The sequence below is a fragment of the Seriola aureovittata genome, chromosome 4 (genome assembly GCF_021018895.1).
Source record: "Seriola aureovittata isolate HTS-2021-v1 ecotype China chromosome 4, ASM2101889v1, whole genome shotgun sequence".
NCBI lineage: Eukaryota > Metazoa > Chordata > Actinopteri > Carangiformes > Carangidae > Seriola > Seriola aureovittata.
The window spans coordinates 12,466,520-12,488,910 of record NC_079367.1 but is presented as its reverse complement, the minus strand read 5'-3'; the positions used below and the strand labels follow the sequence as shown (position 1 = coordinate 12,488,910).

The window sequence follows — 22,391 nt, the reverse complement described above, 5'->3', positions numbered from 1 at the left end:
AGACAACATGAGTTTGTAACATGAAACCCTCAAACAAGATCCATGGGTGTTGAATAAATCACCACAAAAAGTACCATCCTCTCACCGTACAGCTGCTGCACTGCGATGATGTCGTCCCAGCTCAGCACCAGGCTGCGTCCGAGCTTCCTGTAGTACGGCGACATCAGAGCGTTACGGACCGGGGAGTGCTCCAGTCCCAGAGTGTGTCCAATCTCGTGGGCGGTCACCATGAACAGGTTGTGTCCTTTGTGTCCGTTGAGTGTCCACCTCTCCGCCATGTCGAAGTGAGCTTCGCCCCGGCGAGGCAGGAAGGCGTGAGCCAGAGTTCCTCCTGAGGGTCAGAGCAGAGGAAGTAAGAGGAAACATGTCACATAATATCAGAGTAACTTTTATATTTCAGCAGTCACATCTGATGATGACAAATGAAAGTCAAATGATGTCTCGATTCAGACTCCTGTGTTGTACAGTTACACCCTGTTTTATTGGTTTTCATTGTTTAGTAACTGGGTAACACTTTATTGTACAGGCCTGTAATTTCTGACTAGTGTCTAGAAGTGGCTTTAAAATTACCTATGTAATTTGGTATTAATTAGAGGGAAAGTAGAAACAGTATTTAACTGATACACTTCCCTTTAATTAATTCCAAATCAGCATGACTGATATATACAGTACATCTTTTACACATTCACATACATCATTCACAGTAATCAGGGATTAAGATCTCTTTTGTAAGAGAGACCTGAGAACAAATAGCATACACAAGATCACAATACACACAACAACCATGCATGCCCACGAGCACACACGCACGCACGCACACGCACACACACGCACACACACACACACACACACACACACACACTCTCTCTCTCTCTAACGAACCCATCCTGCGATCAGATATCTGATGTGCATGTTATCTCATTAAGTTGGAAAGCCAGGGCTCAGATATGATTGGATAGATAGATCTGTGACGACGAGAGTCAGTGTGTGTCTGACCCTGACCTGGTCCATCAAATGCATTGCTGGCCCCGTCGTTGTGGTCTCCCTCGTAAAAGGCCAGCCGGATGTCTGCGGGTCCTTCAGGGGCCTCCTGAAAGACCAGGCCCGACACATTGCTCCACAGCTGGAAAGCTGCACGCACTGCCAGCCGCACAGAACCCAGAGACAGATGGCGAGGCCAGTTCACTATCTGGTAGGTCAGGTGACGTTTGTACCACTTCTCAGCTGGAGATCACCCACAGAGAGAGAAGGGAAAGAGGAACAGAGATATGAGACGTGCAGGTATGTATTCATCACAAACTTACAGCCAGTGCAACTGCAGATAAGCTCAATTCACCAGATAACCAAAACAAAAACCCTGGCAGTGTTCCTGTGAGCAAGAATAGTTCAACTTCTCCTCTGCAAAACACAGTCTATAATATCAAAAAACAACACAAATTGTTATTTCACATTGTTATTAAATATTTCCATGGTATGTGGCATTTCTTCTCTGTCAGAGATATGGACATTGGACAAAAATTATAAATAGGTATAAATTAACAAATCCATGAAAGAAGAATGGAAGAGAAACTGAAACATTCATGACCACCACTTCTACATTTTCCTCTCATTGATATTTTCAATTTGAACTGCACAATGTAGTTTTACATTTAAGGGAATGATTATATTTTTCTGTGTAGTGCTGCTCCACCATATCAAGAGCAGTTAATGTTGGTCAGCACTGGATAACTTTGAAAAGCAGAACTGTAGGCAGGAGTCTATGCAATAAAAATGAGGCGTTTATTATTAACAAACATTTTAACAAAACACAAACCACTGACTGGCCTTTTACCTTCGAGCCTCATCTAACGGGAACCTACCATCTGCTCACGTCACCCAGGGGTGGGCTAGACTGATACAAAGGTCCCAAACAACACAGAATAATGAACTAAACATGAATCATGGCAGTAAAAAATATATCTGTGGTAAGTAAATCAATTTTAATATAATGTCATTGACTTGAGAACTCTTTTACCTTCCTCCTGCATCTCAGTGCTGCTCAGTCACTCACTGATCTAACGAGCGGATGACGCTCACCTGGTTTCACTGTCACTGATCACAGAGCAGACGCACACGAATAAAACTCAGGGCTGCAAATCTTCCAAAAGACAAAATGCTCACTCCTCCAAACACTGAGCTGAAGATAATATGAGCCATGGCAGAGGTGCAGAAGCACAAAGAGGGAATTTTTTTGCAATTTTTTATTCTGTTGATTGAATAACCTTTATCAATGAAGTTAAACACCGGCCTGAAATAAATGACTTAAAACCAGCCCATCAAAGACAGGTAAGCAAGCAGGATTTTAACATTCCAGTTACTGGGAACACATCTGTCACACACTACCCAGTTTTGGGGTCTTTTTTTGTTTTAATGCCACACTTAACTGAATATCTTTGGTCAAAAGAAACAATTTTAAGTTGTAGTCTAGACTCTGGAAAGTAGTGCATTTTTTTGCCACCCTACAAATAAACTAATAAATAATAATCTGGAAACTAACTGACCAAAAATCTGAATTTATTTTCATTCAACTAATCTGGCCATTTTCTTTCTTTATGAGGTTATGCCTTTTTGAATGGATGCTTGGTATTTATATTGGCTTTGTTTAGTTAACTTTTACAGTGTTATCCTCATTTGTACAACACTGGTCACTCTATTTGCAAAACAGTTCTCCAAACAGTTGTAACTGTTATATCCACTGGAGTAGCTAAATGCGTTTAAATCTTGTGTTATAAATTCAGATGCCTGACATCCCATGTTCACCCGTGATGTTTTGATGTAGGGCCTCATCACATCCAACAGGCTGAGCCAAAATGATAGGATGTTAACCATGTTAGCACACAGCTGGGTAAACTAACAAGCACTCTGAGTACATGCTTGTCTAAACAGTTTACTTCAACACGCGTGTGTGGTTTCTCAGCTTAGACATAATTACATGTGTCTCAAACTTCAGAATCTCACATTTGTTCAGGGATAAGGTGGGGGGGTTTAGATTCAGCCATTCAACCTCATTATATATACAAAGGTTTACGCAATGTAGCAATCTGTAAACAAAGCAAACACACACAAGCTGTAAACCATGCAGCACACCTCCACAACAGGCAGACAGAGAGGCTGCCTCGCAGGAAACAATCATTAGATAATGTGGACCTTTAAGGAGAGGCAGCTGGACGCTCACTCAAGTCCAGTGGGTGAGTGGACAGAGCTGGTTGTAAGAGCTGATAAAAATATGTTCAGACTGTGTTTAGAGTAAACCCATCTATTGTGAATAGTCCCTGCAAAACATCCAACATTTCTTAATTCAAGATTGCTCTGTCCAATGTGTTGGAAAAAAGTTTTCCCATATGGCAAGAGAGTGCTAAAGAGATGATGAAAATATTTAGAGTAGATGTTGACGGGCAAGATCCTGAATATACTTCTAGTGCTTTACCTTAATACCACAATATAAACAATATGCGAAACACTGGAAGAATGGAATATATATAGTGTGTGTGCCTATATGTGAAACATTATATAAAACCATTTCTTGTAGTATTGTGCTGCCAATGTCAGCCAACTCATTTTACTTGAAAATATCAAGTAAGAGAAAATATCAAATAACATGAGACAGGAAAGTCATGAAAGAAAAAAAACGACCGGTCGGTTTAAGAAGGTGAGATACAGAATGAGTGCTACAATGAAAATTCAATGGAAGTAGTATTGATGCAGTCACACTTGTGATGACTTGCCACAAGGACTTTATGGATTCACACATAGCTTCACTTTTGAGGCGTAACTAGAAAGCGGTGACATAAATCACGCACACTTACAGTTGTCAAAATATTTAAAAATGCAGTCGATGTATGTGTGTCCCAACGTGGAGGCCAAATGTGAGTGGGAGGTCTGCACACATGCCTGCGTTACACACCCCGGCTCAGTCCCACAGCCCCCGTACGGACTGCACTTGTGGACTGCGTTTGTGTTTCAAATTTGAGCAATTTTGATGCCGGTTAAAAAAAATACGAAGCAAAGAGCCGTGTGAAAGATGAGAGCGATAAACAAGAGGTACCCACTACATACTGCGAATTACCAAGAGACCTCAATACACCCTGGAGACAGGAAAATATCTGAGTATCTGGAGCCATTAAGACATGGGTTTGGGAGTGACATGAGTGTGTTTCTTTGTGAGTAAACACACAAACAGAATTTGTGCTTCAGCAGCTGTTATATAATTTGATCCATAGCATTTTTGTTGCAAAGTTTGCAGGGTTATTAGGAGTGGAAGCACCTGGGGCCTCAAACACTTTAACTGTATTTGAGGGAATAACAGTCGTCCTATTGATTTACATTCACTCAAGAAAGGTACACAAAAGTAACAATCACAACCTGCATTTTCCAGTAAAAGTCTGAGTTTTAAACATGATTTACCACTTGAGCAGGTTCTCAGTATGTCAAAACACTGAAGTCAGTGCGGCACTTGAACACGGTCCTGCGCTTTTTCCAACCCAGCTCCATTTTTCATTCCCAGATGAACTATACTATAATACTTAAGCCTGTTGCCACATGATGTGTGTAAATCTGAATTCTCAGCAGAGCTAAGGCGCCTTCTCTCCATCCCAGACCGCCGCAGAGTAAGAGGTCCCAGAGGACGGTCGGGGAAGCCAGGAAGTCCGATACACAAGACATTCCACGACTTCCCTTATGGAAGCAATTAACATGATGCCCTCTATAGCAGCAGTGTAGGAGGGTGGGTTATCACAGACATTAGGAAGTGACTGAGATCATCTGATAGCTTAAGTTATTGTTTGTGGAGGTGCAGGGAGATTTTGTTTGTTGCTGGTGTCGAGGAGGCTGTTTGACACACACACACACACACACACACACACACACACACACACACACACACACAAAGATGGCTCTGTCTGCAAAGTCTACTTTGAATGATGTCTCTGTGTGACAGATTTAAAGTTTCATTCACAAAGAGGAAAGTAAGGACAGAAATACCGGCAGATAGGTGATGTGTCACTGATACAGCAGATATGTCATTACTGACTAATTGATTCATTGATTAATTAGTTGGCCTAAATAATGTAAGAAAATCATGAACAAGGTTACCAGTCCGCTAGCAGAGCTGTGACGGTGTATTGTACTCTACTGTACTTCAACCTGATGATGAGATGGAAAAACTACAGGATCACCAAAGTTACAATTCATCGTGAGGGAATCCTAAAGGGCTGAACTGAATTTCATGGCAATCCATCCAATATTTGTCGAGATATTTCAGTCTGGACTGAAGTGGTGGAGAGACTCACAGACCAACATTGTGATCCCTGGAGCCAAGCAGTTAGTTGTGGCTAAAAATGACCATCAGGGCTCAAGTTAACATCATCACATGGCTCGTTTTGTCTGGCCAACAGTCTAACACTCGAAGACATTTAATCTAAAATTATATGAAACAGTGAAAGGCACCACATTGTGACATTTTTAGAAACTGGAACTAAGGATTTTAGGCATTTCTAAGTTTCTGTTGGTCATCTAATCGACTAATTGTTCAAAGCCACCGAACTCCGTTATATGCACATGCTGCTGAAAAAGGGTAAATTATACTAAATGGTACAGTATGTTGCAAAATGGCAACAAAGTGGTGAACAGTTTAAATGGCAGGGTGTAGATCCGTAAGGGCACACCTCTAAAAAACACACACACACACACACACACACACACACACACACACACACACACACACACACACACACACACACACACACACACACACCTACCTATCGCACTTATAGCACTTATCTTGGACAGGGGCGGTGGAATGTCAGCTCTGCAAATATCAGTTGCAATGAACGTCAGATTCTACCACAACTCAAGGTCTGTTTATAGTTTCCCCGAGGCTCAGAGGCAGCCATGCTAACACTAAACAAAATCACATCGCACCACAGCTGTGAGTGAATAAACAGGCAACGCGCCTGACTCATCTGCATGTTGCTGCAGCTTCATTTAGCAGCCGGTGTCAGCCGTCAAGGTCAAACAGCTCAAACAGTGAAGCATTAAGTTGAAGCCGTGGATGGTTCGGCTTGGTACATGCATCCTCACCCGCTAGAGAAAAGTGGTAAACAATACAGGCGGTCGGACCGATAATCTTAAGTATCTTCAAGTACCTTCCAATGATGCATTCACATATTAAAAGCTCCCTCCTACATAATAGCACATTAGCTGCTTTTTTTGGTCTGGACCGAAGTGCTGAACCGACTGACTAACACTGCCATCCAGAACATGGCTAAAAATAACTGAGGCTTTCAAATCAGTTGTTACTGCGCCCGGTGTGCTGAGTATTTAATAGTTAACCAGAAAAAATGCAGGTTTTATTGGCATTTTACCAAGGTTGACTCTCTTCGACTAAATGTCTGATACAAACATGAAACTTTTCCAGCGATCATTCTTCTAGCCACAGGCAGAAACATATCTGCTGCTTCAGGAGGACAATGCAGCGTGATGTTCAAAGTGGTGGTTACACAGCAGTACAGGACTGCTACTGACAATTATGTTATTACACTGCTCAACTACATCAGTGGATATCTGAAGCCAGCTCTGTGAGAGGTTTGACCAGAGGGTGTAAAAGTATCCGCCATTAACGCCACTCTGAAATAATACTGCTGCCTTTTACGTGAGTCATGTCTGGGACTAAAATAATGACAGAGTTGTTTTCTTACACCAGATCAGGCTGTAATCCTGCCAAGCAGTCAGTCACCCAGCAAGATATCCACTCATTCAGCCAGTAGAGATATCTGGCCATTGAGATAGTCAGCCGGCTTGGCAAACAGCGTAATCCAGTCAGTCAGTTATGGATGTGTTTACCAGAAGGAGCATGTCAGGTACTGACATGAAGAGGCAGCAGCAAACATCAGCCACCGCTGCATTCCCTGAACATTAGCCAACCTCGTCAGTGACAGGAAGGAATGTAGAGGCTTCACACACACCATGAGGCTGGAGGCACAAGCAGAGAAATGACAGCAGCAAAGAAAAGACAGCAGGGACTAAAAACACAAAAACATAGGGCATAAGAGGCATTTACACATAGTGCTATTAGTCTCCTTATAAAACCACAGTAGGAAGCAAATGGATTCAGATCTACAGCAAAAACTAGTCACTTTTTTACCTGCACTGTGGTCTCACTTCTCACAGGGTTTCATTGAAATCTGTTGAGTGGTTTTTAGCCACACTATAGCAGCATGGTGGCTCTAAGGGTGACAGTGTTGGTCGATCCACCACTTTGGTCCACTGTGTGTAAGTACAGAGTCTTGGAGGAGGTAATAATCCAATGGAAGTATACTTGAAAACACACACACATATTCGTGCTAATCAAAGCAAGACTGGGGCCACATGGATTTATCAACCCCATCTGAAAACCCTGGCAGAAAAGTTCATTATGGTTATGAGATTTTGCCCATTCAACATCTCCCATACAAGGTCAGAAATTACACCTCACCTAATTCTCAGAGATTTTCTGTAAAGCACCCTAAACTGGGAGGGCAGGACCTTGTGCTCAATTACTTCATGTAGTCTGCAAGAAATTTGGAGTGCTCAGCTGCACTCTTAACCACCGCTAAACACTTTAAATCCTGCAGTTCAAATTGCAGCAATCTCCTCACCAGTGAATGCTTTTATTACTGTGCTCATTAGATTAGAAAATGAGGATAATCTCCAATAAGAGACCCTGTGATTTTCTAAAGAAATTTTTAGGGAACAATCAAACTACACAATCAAAGTGACAGCACTGGTCAAAACATAAAACATCTGTAGTATTTGCGAGGACAGAATTTGAAATTAAAACTTTATAGAGGAAATTGCTCAAAGAGAAACTGGAAACTGGAGTTGCGGGATATACTGCCGTTGTTCGGGGAAACCCTGACATCTTCCAAATCATTTTACAAACACTATCCAGTGGGTTCAATGGGATCCTCAAACATACTCAACCCACAGAAGAGCAGGTAACTCCTCAAACAAAAAATGTTTCTGTGCAAACTTGAGGTTAAAATAACCCAGTAAAGATGACGTGAAAGATACAGGGACTTGTGTAATTGCAACTAAAAGCAGGAATCCTCCAGGCTGACGCGTGCAACATCAGACACCACCGTTAATTACACCCCTGACTCTGTTTGGTGCTTCAGTTTAGGAAGGTGGACACTCCCAGCGAATTGTTGTCTCTTTATGACTCTCCACAACAGGACACACAAAAACTCCACTCACAAGGTAACGAATCATATCAGTTTCTCTCTTATACTCTCATGCACAAACTCAAAAACACATATTAACATTGTGTCTCATGAAAGTACACATAACGCACAGTACCTTGTGCAGCAGAGCGCTTCCTGCGGCTCTGAGGTCGCCCTGCAGCAGCCATTTTTCCAGTAAAGATGGCGTTCACTCTCTGAGCCCAGATCTGCTGGCTGCCCTCATCCGACACCCCACAGCGGGGCTCCGCCATCTGCCTCAGGGTGGCGCCGTCAAGTTCACCTGTGACAGGAAGCCGGGACAACCACTGGAACTCGCTGCAGAGAGAGGAAACATTTGCATGACGCTCTTCCTGAACAGGCATTTGGCTTTTCAATCATGCCAACAGTATGTGAATGAACAGGAATTTAAAACTAACTCCACACACCCAGCCTGAGAGTCTTGATTTAACAATGTGAAGTCTATTTACAGTATATTGATGTTTGCAACAACTTAAAGCGACGTTATACCTGACTGATAGTGGATCTAGGATTCAGACGAGTTTAGAGAGGTTTAATACTATGCTGCTGAATAAAGATATTACTGTAATTTCTTAAATGTAATGTGGTGTCATGAACCCATGTTGGGATGGAAGGCGGTACTTGTTTTCAAAACAAGGAGGAGGAATAAGAAGAATAGCTCAGGAGGTTCACAATGTCAAGTATATACAACCATTTATCATTTTCATTTATGAGATTATAAGCTTAAAACATGTTGAAGGTAATCACAAGTAAAGTGGCAAGGCTTGATTATAGCTGGCATAGTGCACCTGACTGCAGCCTCTGCCTCCTGACCTTCATCTACTGTAATTATTTACCAAAGACAATGTGCATCAGTTGACATCTGGGTGATCTAAATGTGTCACATCTGGCTAAATGACTACATACCGGAGATGACCATTTTGACACTGTATATGACTGTCAGCCACACAGTTTACTGACCCATCACTCAGTCGAAGTTTTCAGCAAGAGCAAAGCTTTTCAATCAATTCCCATTACAGTACAGTCAGTGTACAGGCCAGAGGGCGAGGTTCTTTAAATTCCTGCATGGTTCAGAAAGGGTTCATGAGAGGTTTCCCAGTGCAGAGGTGAGGGTGTGTTTTACTGCCCTGCACTGACGTTCAGCCCCCGGAGGCTTGTCCCACACCGAGCTCACCCTTCCCCCTAATGATCAACCAGCTAACTCTGATCGGCAAAGTGCAGAGATGTAATTACACCATATCACATTTTTATGACCTTTGACTGCCCACTGTGATTTCCACATTCACTGGTGAAGAAAATGTTTTACAAGATGAAGAAGAGCCGGATCACCTACCGGATGGCTGACTGCACCTCCACCGTATTGTGGATGTGGTTGTCCTGATGGAGGTAGCCGTACTTTTCCAGAAAAACCTGCCATTGTAATCATACTTGTTAATAGTGCTCAAATGAAACACATAAATCCACCAGAAAAATCCAGCACAAAACTTGTTTGCATCATTGCTTCCAAATGCCCCTCTGTAAAAATCTGCTTAGATATTAAAGTTCGTAAAATCATGTTTTGGATAAAGATATGTCGACTTTACAGACCAGAAATCTCACAGGAACACAATGCTTCTCATAAAGACACACAGTGGTAAATCCCGAGAGAGGCATAACTCCCTGTGAGGAAAAAGACAAATGATAAAAGATAATTTTCCATTTTTACTGAATCTGCTGTAGGCTGCCAAGACAGGATGCATACATCTGGACCACCCATAAGAGAAAGAAACCCTTGGGGTGTCACTGAAAATTCATAGTTATTATTTCACAAGAATTTCATGTAAACATGCAAGTCGAGAATAGTTCTGAAGTTTATCACATATATAAAAAACAGTTTAAAAAAGTGAACCAACAGGGTACCCGACAACAGATGTTGTAGCATTGTGGTTTGAGATTAGTTATGTTGATAGTTTAATATTATGATCTTTCAATCTTGGCCCTTCATATGTATATAGCAGGTTTCATGTTCAGACAACAGCAGCCGCAACTATGATTACAGATGTGGTGAAGCCGGGGTGGAAATTAAAATTGAAGAGATGACAGCTGTGCTTGGGCAAACAAGAATGTGCAACAGAAAATGTCCCTTTGTCCCATTACAGACACTGAAATAGGCCAGAGGGCTCTGCTTCATAAGAACAAGAGAGAAGTTGTGGAAAACACATGTAATAGCCTGATGCCATATGGTCTTACAGCTTTGATGATGAGGAAAATGTGCATCCTATGGAAGGCCAGTGAAGACAGCTGTCAGATTTAACTAGTGCAGTCCAAACGACACTGAGGCGATTAAACTGTAAAATCCTGAAACACCCTGAAACACAAATAGTTGTATTTTCTTTTAAAAGTGGGCTTGGTCTATTGTATGTCACTATATGCAGCTATAATGCTGACATGGTGTAAATATGTCAGTCACAGCAACTGTAAGTGTAGACGATAACCTAAACATACACTTCTCAAGACAGGATCTACTTTTCCTTAAGCTTAGAAATATATTTCTTCCGACAGATTCTTTAAAGTTCTTTAGGAAAATCTTTTAATATCTGTACAGTAGCCATTTCTATTTTAAATAGCCTTGTTTTCATTTTGAAGGAACGTAACCACATTATTTAGAGACCCACACCCACCTTATTTTCATGTATAGAAATAAAAAAAATAATCAAAAACCAACCAGTGTTTTCATCTAAACATTTTTTCATTGGATGAAGACGTCAAAATATGAAAAATGCCAACGCTTTTTTTAAAAACAGAAAATAAATGTTTCAATTACCTTTTATGGGCTGTGCATGTAAAAGTATATACTCCTTTAGTTTGTCAGAAGTCATATACAGTATGTTATCTCACATGGTGAACAGGCTCATGTTTGTGGTTAATTAGACCCCAGACGAGTCTAAAACTCTTATCACAGAAATCCCAACAGGCTAACTGGGGGTTTAGGGGTGGCACTGCATAAAAATAATGTCATCAGCAGTTATAGAGCAAGTATATAAAAGTCCATTAACTATATACGTTTTATAGGCGAGGTCCCAGTCAGTTCAAAGTTGTAGTTAAGTTTTTCTGTAAAATAAGGTACTTTAAACTTTAACCATGTGACAGTGGCACACTGTAGGTTAACAGGAATACCTCGGGGTCCGGGATCAGCGGTGATCCTCCGGCAGTCTGAGCGGTGAAGAGGGCGCACACAGTCAGGATCCAGGCTGCCCTCATCTCCCGTCCAGCTCCGCAGGGGTGGTCCGGAGGTCGGCGGCTCATTGCGGGACAACCACGCGATCAGCACACAGCTACATGCACCGCGCATTTCCATTCAGCTCCTAATATTTTTTCCATTGTTGATTTTCCTCCGCTGTCAGTGAGAGAGAGCATGCTGCAGCTCGCCCAACATCTCCATCCCTGCGAAGACTGACAGGACCTAGTCAACCACCCGGAGTGTTACCGGGGGGAGGGAGGGCCAGCACCGCCCCCTCTGTCCGCCCGCAGCTGAGGGCAAGATACCAGCAGAGCAAAGCAGGATTTCCCTACTGCACATAACGGCTGGATTCAAAATGCATTTCCCATCTTTACTGTTGTAAATGATGGAGTATAAACTCACACAAGGCAGGGAAAAAAGATCACAGTTTTTAATATCATTTTGGAAAAAAAACCCAAGTAAAACATTTTATTCGTTCATACAAAACAATGGTATGAAGTCTACCTCACAAAACATCCGCAACTAGAATCTGGGAGAAAATTAAAAAGGATGTACAAAGAAATAGAAAAAAAAAAAACAAAAACAAAAAAAACAACAAAAAAAAAAAACATTTGACCACATGCCAACAGTTCCAATCAGCCCAAAGTCCCTTCACATTAGCTCAACACATGCTTCCCTCACTCACAGATGAACAGTAATAGTTGGGATGCACCGGCTACAAAAAGGTACACAAATCAGAATATCTGATCTATCCCCTTTCCCGATCCTTTTTCGCAGTTTTCCCAAACTAAACCCTCCCTCCACGGCAAACTCAAGGGCTGGAATGGCTTCCATCTGTTCAACGCTTAGTATGGCCGGTCTCTTCTGTCGTCTCTGCGGTCACCTCTGTGGGGAAAAGACAAAGACATCTGTTACTGGCTGCGGTTCTTTTTTTTTTTTGTAAGACCAACATTAACTTTTGTCATTGAATTAACATTTATGGTGAGAATGAAATACGGTGTCAGATTCTCCTTCACCCACATGTTCCCCTCATAAATCTGTAAATGGATAACATCATTTGCTTTCAGTAAAGCAAACCGTCCTTCCTTTAACAACCCGTTTGCTAACATAGCATTTCCTCTTCAGTGAGTAGCAATAAATCAAAATGTGAAAATACCATGTTTTTTGCTGTGATATTTAAATTTGGTACTGACAATCATGTTATTTCATTGGTGCCTACCACTAAAATTCTGGTATTGTGACATCCATTGTATTCACACTAAAAACAAACTGATTTGAGTATACTGATGATGCATGTGCCTCCACAAAGCAATGCTAGAGGGCAACAGAGCAGCTTCTCACAGTTAAAACAAAACCTAAGTTACACCAGTAGAGGCTATATGGTCTACTCTATGGTTCACCTCTTTGTCTCATGATGGGTAAGTGTCATATTTAAGAGCTTCACAGCAGGGGCCCTACTACTGACAACGTTTGCCATGTTTGGTGATGTTGACTGAAACGCCATGAAACACGATCGAACAAGCGCCTGCAACATAACCCACCATCACAACAGTCAGTCTTCTAAGCTAAAAGTTGAACACTTCCCGACAATTGTATACAAAAACGTTTTAGGATTGACGTTACTGCCTACAGCAGGCAAGCACAAATGTTTAACTTCCGTAAATACAATTTAAGACATTTTTGCTTTAAGACCTTTCACAACTTGAAGATTCCCAGTGCGGGTATAAAAATGTTGAATTGAGATTGGTATATAGCACATGCTGTGTGCAGATAGTATGCAGTATGCAACTGTGACACCAGGATCTGTAACCCAAGTTACAGATCCAGGATTTCTTTGCTAGCTACACCCTCTTCTGGTTATATAACCAAACTACATCAGCAGAGACCCACAGACCATACAGGTGTCCTCTCGCAGAATGTCCAGCTTAAATGTAACAAAAGTTTCACAAACCTTCCTCCCATCTTGTAGCCACCTCCAAATCCTCCCCCACCACCTCCTCCGTAGCTGCCACGGTCTCCCCCGCGGAAACCTCCACGACCTCTGAAGCCACCGCCTCTGTCACCACCATAGCCTCCTCTGCCTCCACGCTCTAGAAAACAGTCACAACAACTTAGGTCAGTAAAACGAGAGGAAGCCGTAACGGGGTAAAACACCATGCACTGGACGGACATGCAGCCGATACTTTCTATATGCAATCAAAACATTTTGTCCTACTCAATTTTTTTTTTTTTTTTTTTTTTTAAATAGCATCTTGTTCTGTTATTTTCAATTTAACATGTCTTCAGGAATGTGAACAGATAGTAAGCAGCTCATGAACTGTTTCTCATAAAGTTCAAGTACTCACCTCCACCTCCAAATCCTGCATCTCCTGGTTTGGGTGCACCACACTTGTTACACTCTTGCCGCCGTGCAAAATTCATGTTGCCACAAGAGCTGAGGAAAGATCAGACGGACACTTGACATACAATTTAACTTCAAAAATGGGGCCAAATGAGCTGTGCATTAACATTTTTTTTTTTTTTTTTTTTTTTTTTTTTTTTTAAAAACATGAAACCTTCTACAAACCTGTTGGGACATGGCCAGTCTCCTCCCTTAATGTCAAAGTTGGGCCCTCCACCACCACGACCTCTGAAACCTTTAAAACAAAAGGACAATTGATGAAAAACAGAGGAGCAACATCCAACACAAATTATTACACAACTTAAAAACTTTTCTCTGGTATTTGAACCCTGGGACATCTCGATCATTACGCACCTCCTCGCGCCCCTCTGCCGCCGCCGCCTCCTCTCTGTGTGAACTCAGCTCTGCGAGTAGCAAATGATACTTTGATGGGTTTGCCATTGAATTCCTTGCCTGAAATTAAAACATGATGTCAGTGAGAGTGATGTTAAATTATTGCTGAGGAATTTGAAATATATGCCAGTGCTCTTACCATCAAACCAGTCAATAGCTGCTTTGGCAGAGGGCGGGTCATCAAATGACACTGTCGCTTCTCCTTTAGGCCGCCCGGTGGCCTTGTCAGAGTAAATGTTGATCATTGGCTGGCCGGTCTTCTTGTTTACCTAAATGCACAAAAATACATTGAATTCTCAATGCATTTGTTTGCACTTACCATTTCTACACCTGCTTGGGGCTGGGCGCCAGGTAATCAGACAGGTTTAACGCTCAACTAAAACTTAGGTAACTGGTTCAAAGAATAAAGAACTGCTGTGTGACAAAGGCTTTGGCTCTTAAATAAAAACAGTGCTCTACAGTCCTGTGGATGTGTGAATTTAATTCAGTCTAGGGAAAGGAAATTAGTGCCAAAATGTAACTGGACTAACTCAATACCTTGATGATACCAATTTGCTTGAAGAAGTCGCCGACTTCCTGGACTGTGGCATCTTCTCCCAGCCCCTGTACAAAAATGGTGTTGTTGTCAGAGTTGTCCTGCTCTCCAGCTGCGGAAGAGATCAGAGGAGACGTCAGCCAAGATATCAGCACTGACTGTAGTGAATGATTATATATGGAGATCATTCAGGTGGGATATCATCATTCTGCTATCAGATTACAGTAAGTGGACAAATTTTTCGATTAGGACAGATTGATTAGTTCAAACCACCGTTCATTAAGCATGTACTACTAATCCAGTTTTACCTGGTTCATCCCTTGAGCCGTAGTCTCGAGAGCCTGTAAAACAGAGGAGAGGATGGAAGAGAACACTTGAGGAAGTAATCTTAAAAACTGTCCGTACTGTTTCACAGAAATAATTATTAACTTCATCCCTACCAATGCATAATGATACAAAGAAAATTAAACAAAGTCCATGTTTACAGCTCTCTGATGGGTGTTTTCATACCGTTGTACCACATACCAACACCTTGCAACAAGAACAAAACTGTTCTGTTTTCTTTTTTTGAGCTTACACCAGAAATGAAAACCACCAAAATGTCTCCAGTTTTAGAAAGATTTCCTTCTTCGTCCTGGGAACACCTCTGTCATTTACAATCAGCCCTCGTCTTCATGCAACAATACCATTATTTTACAACTCAGGCTCCATGTTCTTTACCATATCTGAAGTCATTTATGAGAAATCCTGCTAAGAATAATAGGTCGAGTCCCTTGGGATCTGGACATGAAAATGGTGGCATTCACTTTTTTTTTAAAATCCCCCTCCTTTTTTCTTTTTTTGCTAACTCAAGTTCTTTCCTCCCCCACCGACACAGTTCTGATGCTCGTCACTTACCACCGTAATTTTTGTAGCCACCACGGTCACCACCTCTGCAGAGGAAAAATTGGAGATATGATGGCTTTTCCTTTGTCCCAACTGAGAGCTCAAAGCTCCCCTACATCCCCATCAGTATGCACTCCTGCCAGGGTGTGCGACTATGGTGGAAATGTCTCACACGAGGAATGTGTTAGTCTTTGACATTAGAGATCAATTAACAGACGACTAGGAAGCGCTGACTTTACAATCAGGCAGACGAGTGAAGACAATTATCACATGTCACTGGATCACCATTTACAAAACAAATTTGGTACTTTTTCTATTTACGTGACCAGATTGGATACCAAGAGCTGAAAAAACAAGCTGAATGTGATTTTTCTTTAACATGAGAAGCCAAATTGGTGTGAAGGGGTGTAGCAACTGATAAGCAATCTTCCACTGAGTGCGTTTATGAGATCCTTTAACTGAGGTCCAAGTTTTAGTTCAATCACTCTGAACACCTGTAGTATGAAATGTAGATCCATGTTAACACAACACATATGTTCGCCATTGTCAAATATACAACACTTGAATGAAACCTGTTGAATGTGAAGCAGCTGAAGATGTGGCTCCAGGTCTAAGGGCATTGTGTCAGTGTCATTTCCATTGTTCAAAAACTATTATGTGGTCTTCAGAGCACAAGAACACACCAAAGTTGAGTTTCTGGCAGATATAAAGTTTGGCTGCTGGAGATTTAACTTTGACAAAAATATGGCAGCACAACAACAACAAGAAAATAAAATTACCGCTCTGTGTAGATCAAGGTCAAATAATTTTTTTTTTTTTTTTTTTAAATTAAAAAAAGAATAGCTGTTGTCTGCATTAAATGGTTTTCACTGGTCTAAGAATATATAAAAACTGTAGAAAAAATATACAGTGACGAAACATCATTATACCAGTTGGCTTCACATTGTTGCCTAGTCACCCAGCATGTGGAGCTCTCAAATCATACCAAAGTTGGTCTCCAAAAAATGCAAAACACATTATCGATTCGTTCTCCTGAGAAACACAGGCAGATGGGTACTTTAGCTAGAATCTCTCTTCAAAACTGACATGTGCTAAAAAGGGTAAAAGGGCCCATTTTCAATGGTGGAGCACAAGTTTGTGTAAGACATCTTAATGATGTGCTGCAGCATTTTTGTCCTTACAGAATCATTGGTTTAGGTAAAGCTCTATTTTTATTGGCTGTTCAGTTGCAGAACGGAAAAGAACCAGTCCCAATGTCTCGGATAAGATGGCTGCACAACCGGGTCTCTGTTGCCTTTAGAGCTATTTGGTCGGACATGTGTTCAGTCTCCATTTACTTAAGACCTCAAAGACTGCAATCACCAATGGAACCTCTAACAACAACCTACAGTACATGCGAGTACCCATCATGTGATCGATTTAAAAGCAGCATATCTCTTACCTAAAAACTTGTGAGTGAATCAAGTTTGAATAAAGAAATTCTGACAAGGTTCAGGCAACTGGAGCAAAATGCAGAGGGGTGGTGAATATTATCTATGTGATCTGTGACAACCTTGGGGGGTAAAAATAAAAAATAAAAACAACAAAAAAAAAACATTACCAGGTTTTGGGGATGTGGAGCACAAAGCAGATGAGTTGTCAAAATCAATTATGTGGATGGTTTGTAGATGATGAGTAATGATGGGGTGAGTGACAACAAGTCATGTCTCATTTCAGTGTATAGAGGTACCTTGGGGGCAGTGGCACTGTGCAACTTACCCCATACCAGGAGGTCCACCTCTTCCGCCACGGTCGTATCCACCACGGTCATATCCACTACTGCGGTCATAACTGCCACGGTCATAGCCACCACGGCCTCGGCCTCTATAGCCACCTCCTTCTGAACGGTCTCCTTGGTCACGTCCAAACCTCCCACCCTGACCACCACCTTCACCTGGTGCAAAGACAGATTTATTATGCACACCACCTGACTGATTACAAAGCATTTGTAGATACTTACGTAACCACAGATGTAGTTTCCATATTGAGATTAATCCAGGTATTCATACCTTCACTCCATCTTCCATAGCTGCCAGCTCCTTGCCCCTGGCTACCATATCCACCACCAGCAGCAGCAGCAGCACCAGGTGCAGCTCCAGCAGCACCCTGTCCCTGGCTGCCATAGGAGCTTTGCTGTCCAAAGCTGTCTCCTCCCTGCCCCTGGCCACCAAAGGAACCTTGCTGTCCGTAAGAACCTTGTTGTCCAAAAGAAGATGAGGACTTGTCGGCATACCTTGAAGTGGTTTTAGAAAAATCATTACAGTTAGCACAACAGAGATGCTGAATATCTGAAAGCTTGAGGCAGGTATGACAAGTATGGCAACATTGGTCATTAGTCAAATTAAAATATATCACATAATTGATTTGCTGGTTTTCATGACTGCCTTTTCAGTCTTATGTAAAAAAAATTATGCATCTGAATTTAATAGATGTGTAACAGTATGCTGTATAGTTTGGTTTTGTATTGTTTGATGTTAACATTTTATTGTTAAAATTATGAGAAATAATTATTCTACCTCTTAATGTACTAAGCTATATTACAAGAAAGACTGTCAGTGAAAATCATGTCGCACCGATTTAACACTGTTTGATCTGCACTCTCACAATTCGCATCTTACCCAGATGAATCCTGTCCATAATTATCATAGCTCTGTTGCTGAGGCTGACCATAAGCATCTGTAAAAACAAAAGTCAAAAAGAAAGTTAAAAAATGGATAAACATCTGATTTCTTTCAAAACCTTACACTGTTTAATTCATTGTTTTATGGTCTATGATGCAAGAAAACCAATCAATATCATCTTTCCAAAACAAAACACTGGAGAAAAGCATCTTGAATTCTTCTGTCACTTTTCTGTGGGGGGGTGTATTTTATTCAAAGCAAATATTTTAACCTTCAATATCTTCATGGTACAGGATAATATTGTAAACATGAATATCAAAGAATTCATCTAACAAATCAATCTGGTTTATACATGCATCATACCTTGCTGTCCATAGCCAGTGTAAGTCTGTCCCCCATAAGAGCCACTGCCATTTCCTTGTCCATAACCCTGTAGAGCAGAAAGGCCATTTAGACAGGTTATAATCAAAAAGAAAAGGATTTGAAATTATAATGCTTACAGTCAATAGGCTGTTATTTAGGAAATGGTCTTACCTGTCCACCCTGCTGACCGCCATATGATCCATAGCTACAAATAAATGATAAAAGTATTTAGCTTCCAGATATAAGTATGTTAAAAACTCTTGGGTGGTGGTTTGAAAGATTTGGTAGTTTTCTGCTAAATTCTGCTATCAAAAAGTAATTGATTGTCATCAGACCACCCAATGGTACATAGCAAACAGGAACTGTTAACAGTGAATTTTGTGTGTTTAATTTATCAAAATGTAAACAAATAAAAGCTAAGAAATGGGGCTCAATTTGTAGTCCTCAGCCCTACTCACTGAATCCATCGAAAGATAACATTTTCACAGTTTGTATCTGCTCATTTAATATTTTAATTCAACTGATTTTGGCTGTAATGGTCACAAGTTAATCATGTTTTGAATAAGCATGTGCACAACAGTAAAAAATAAAGATAGAGATGAGTCATGCGATTACCTTTGTGAACCACCGTAGCCCGAGTCTGAAAGAAATAAAGGTGTTTTTCATTAGTAGGGCATTAAGGACAAAACGTGTCTACTACATAGATGAAGGTGACTAAGCAGCTGACGAAACTGAATAGGCTGGAAGGCAGATGTATGAATGCAGTGGGACAGGCCCGTCACCACGCCAATGCTGTAAAAATGGCGGTCAATTCCGTCTTGGTTTGGGCTAAGTTTTGAAACGAGACCAACCACCCTTGCTTCATAAATGCTGTCCATCCTCCTCGACACAATCTGTATTTAAACACGGCGTTTAAACGTGAATACTGACAGCGTTTCCTGTAGCTACATTTGCTCAGGTAGCGCAAAAATGTTTCTCGTTCAGCAAGGGAAACAATAGCTTCGGTGTAAACAAAGAAGCATTTAGCAGACACCTACAGCAACGTTAGCCGCGACACGGCCCTGTTCTGTCTGCGATAATCACACGCACTTACCTGTTAACAATGGGCAAAGTTTAAAAAAAAAAAAAAAAAAGCGTGATCACAAGGATTTTGTTTGCTTACAAATAATAAACGTTTAGTAAAATACCCGATAAAGCCAACTTGGCTGCGCTAATGAAAGACGCTCCATGAAATAGACGAAGCCCGAGTCCTGGCCTCGCGGTTAGCGGCTAATTTAGCTCCAATGCTATTTGACCTACTTTTCATTATTCATACAAAAGATTTACAATGAGAAGACATGCTGACTTACCGGTGGCCATTCTGTGCCGTTATATGGAAACAATATATATATATATATATAGTTTAAAAGTAATAGATGAATCCCGTTAGTTCTGAATAGCTGATAAAAACCCTGGCCGACATGTACGCAGCGGAGAACAGAGCTGAAGTCACTGCGGTACTTCCCTTATGCAACTTCTTCCTCTGCCTGTTTCAACACGCTGCGCTCATGCAAGGCTAACTTAAACTACCGCCACCTACTGTTTCACTGTGTTTATGGCGGAAGGTTGTTCGACATTAGAAACATATTTCATACTAGTTTTATTCACTGAACTTATTCAACAAATAAGATTTTTTTCCCTACCAATGCCAAATATTCTCTAGATTCATGTGAGAACAGTTTAGTTTTTAATTATGAGAACTGAAGCTTGTTTGTGTGTTTCCATGGGTAAAAAAAATACACAATTCATTGGAAAAAGTTTATTAAAAAATATATACAGTGTGTTATTAATCACAAGCAGCACAATCATTTGTCATCAGCTCGGTAGAAAACAAATGACCTTTTAGGCAAATTAAAATCATGATTAACTGAACTAACATCAAACTGAACTCCAACATCAATTCTCCACCTAATTATTTTAGTTTCATCTTTTGTTCATTTCATTGCAAATTGTAGATTCTGTGTGTTAATTACTCATGAAGATCTAATCATGATATCAGTAAAAAGAAAAAAAAAAAATCTCATTGTGTCAATGAACATGTCATTCAGTACAACAGTGTGGCTCACTGATATGTTTTAACAGTTTGTGGACAACAATGGAGCTCTATGGCACAGTTGAGTCAGATATATCAGGCTTTGATACAGACATAGCACTCGTTGGTAGGAACCATGATGACAAGAAAAATATAGACAATCACCATACTTGTATAATATAATATTTTAGCACTGACATGATGATGTTCCAGTGTTCTCTCTGATGTCATAGAAGAGTGATCTAGAACCACAGACACAGACATTCAGTTCCATAGCAGAACTTCAGCAGAAGTAAATCATTGGTGATTTCAAACACTCGTCCCAGTGAGTTTTTGTAAGACATTTTTAGAGAGCGATTCTAAGAGATCAAGAATGGAGAAACTGAGAGCACAGCACCTGTACAAAGACCTTTGTAGCATCTGTCAGGAGGAGATCAAGAAACTCTCTGTAGAGATGGAGGCTCTTCAGCTGAAGAACCATTAGATGAAACTGCACTAGAAAGCTCAAATTGCAGCTGAGAGTAAGCAAAAGGAGGTCATGAGCATGAAATTGGAAGAGCTTCAGAGAACTGAAGCCATGACCCTGAAGAAGAGAGCAGAGAAGGGGGCCTGCTCTCCAGCCGTGGAGGAACTTCTTCAACAACTTGAAGGAGCAAAAAGGCAGCATTCAGCTGAAAAACTGATGCTTACCGCTGAGCTCATCGCAGCCAACCAGCAGCTGGAGAGAGAAAAGCACTCGAGGATGCAGGTAGAGGCAGACAAACTGGAGGCTGTGGAGATCGCAGACATTCTCTTAAAAACAATTGAAGACATGCAGAGGGCCTCTGAGGAGTGTTCAGCTGAGCTCAAATCAGAGAAAAGCAAACAAGATCAACTTCATCTTGAAATCCAGAAGCTCCAGAAAGAAAAAGACCTGAGGATCCAGGCAGAGGTTGAAACCCAGTTCATGCACATGAAGTTGGAGGAGCTTAATGAGCTTCAGAGAACTGAAGCCATGACCCTGGAAAAGAGAGCAAAGAAGGGGGCCTGCTCTCCAACAGTGGAGGAACTTCTTCAACAACATGAAGAAGGAAAAGGGCAGAATTCAGATGAAAAGCGGATGCTCACTCCAGCCAAACAGCAGCTGAAGAATCTCAACCAGCAGCTGGAGAGAGAAAAGCACTTGAGGATGCAGGTAGAGGCAGACAAACTGGAGGCTGTGGAGATTGCAGACATTCTCTTCAAAACAATTGAAGACATGCAGAGGGCCTCTGAGGAGTGTTCAGCTGAACTCAAATCGGAGAAAAGCAAACAGGATCAACTTCATGTTCAAATCCTGCAGCTGCAGCAAACGTTCCAGCAAGAAAGAGACCTGACGATTCAGGCGGAGGCTGAAACTCTTATAGACTTCAGAAACATGGAAGTCTTCTATAGAGACTTCAACCGCCAGCTCCAGACAGAGAGAAAACTGAGGGCGGAGGTAGAGAGGAGCAGACTGGAGGCCGTTAAAATCAGCGAGGGTCTTTTCCAAACATTGGAGGAAGTCCGAATGGTCACAGAGAGGCTGTCTGCTGAAAGCCAGATGCTCGCTGACAAGCTGAAACAGGA

At 41.4% G+C, this 22,391-nt stretch overlaps 2 protein-coding genes across 5 annotated transcripts in view; both read right to left on the bottom strand.

Annotated features, from left to right (window-relative positions):
* mmp28 (matrix metallopeptidase 28) overlaps positions 1–11,775 on the bottom strand; it is a 33,281-nt gene extending 21,506 nt beyond the window's left edge. For 2 of the 3 annotated variants that reach the window (XM_056373761.1, XM_056373760.1), the window contains exons 1-5: positions 11,433–11,774; positions 9,610–9,686; positions 8,374–8,573; positions 1,003–1,224; positions 86–331 (exon numbers count right to left, since the gene is read on the bottom strand). In XM_056373761.1, the coding sequence (XP_056229736.1) occupies positions 86–331; positions 1,003–1,224; positions 8,374–8,573; positions 9,610–9,686; positions 11,433–11,561 (874 nt within the window). In that variant the 5' untranslated portion in view covers positions 11,562–11,774. Of the gene's footprint in view, positions 1–85; positions 332–1,002; positions 1,225–8,373; positions 8,574–9,609; positions 9,687–11,432 lie in introns of all 3 variants that reach the window. The other variant, XM_056373762.1, reaches the window with a different exon arrangement.
* Positions 11,776–11,911: 136 nt separating this feature from the next.
* taf15 (TAF15 RNA polymerase II, TATA box binding protein (TBP)-associated factor) lies at positions 11,912–20,243 on the bottom strand. 2 transcript variants are annotated; one of them, XM_056373763.1, is made up of 16 exons: positions 20,083–20,243; positions 19,349–19,373; positions 18,905–18,938; positions 18,734–18,800; positions 18,368–18,425; positions 17,759–17,982; positions 17,469–17,643; positions 15,723–15,757; positions 15,134–15,166; positions 14,828–14,937; positions 14,430–14,559; positions 14,252–14,350; positions 14,063–14,132; positions 13,842–13,930; positions 13,448–13,586; positions 11,912–12,381 (listed from the first exon to the last, which is right to left on the bottom strand). In XM_056373763.1, exons 1-16 carry the CDS (start codon positions 20,090–20,092, stop codon positions 12,342–12,344), a joined length of 1,338 nt encoding a protein of 445 aa, XP_056229738.1. In that variant the 5' UTR covers positions 20,093–20,243; the 3' UTR covers positions 11,912–12,341. The 2 variants fall into 2 exon arrangements, with proteins under 2 accessions (XP_056229738.1, XP_056229740.1); XM_056373765.1 differs by lacking the exons at positions 15,723–15,757; positions 19,349–19,373; positions 20,083–20,243 and having other exon boundaries at positions 18,905–18,934.
* Between the last annotated feature and the right edge of the window lie 2,148 nt (positions 20,244–22,391).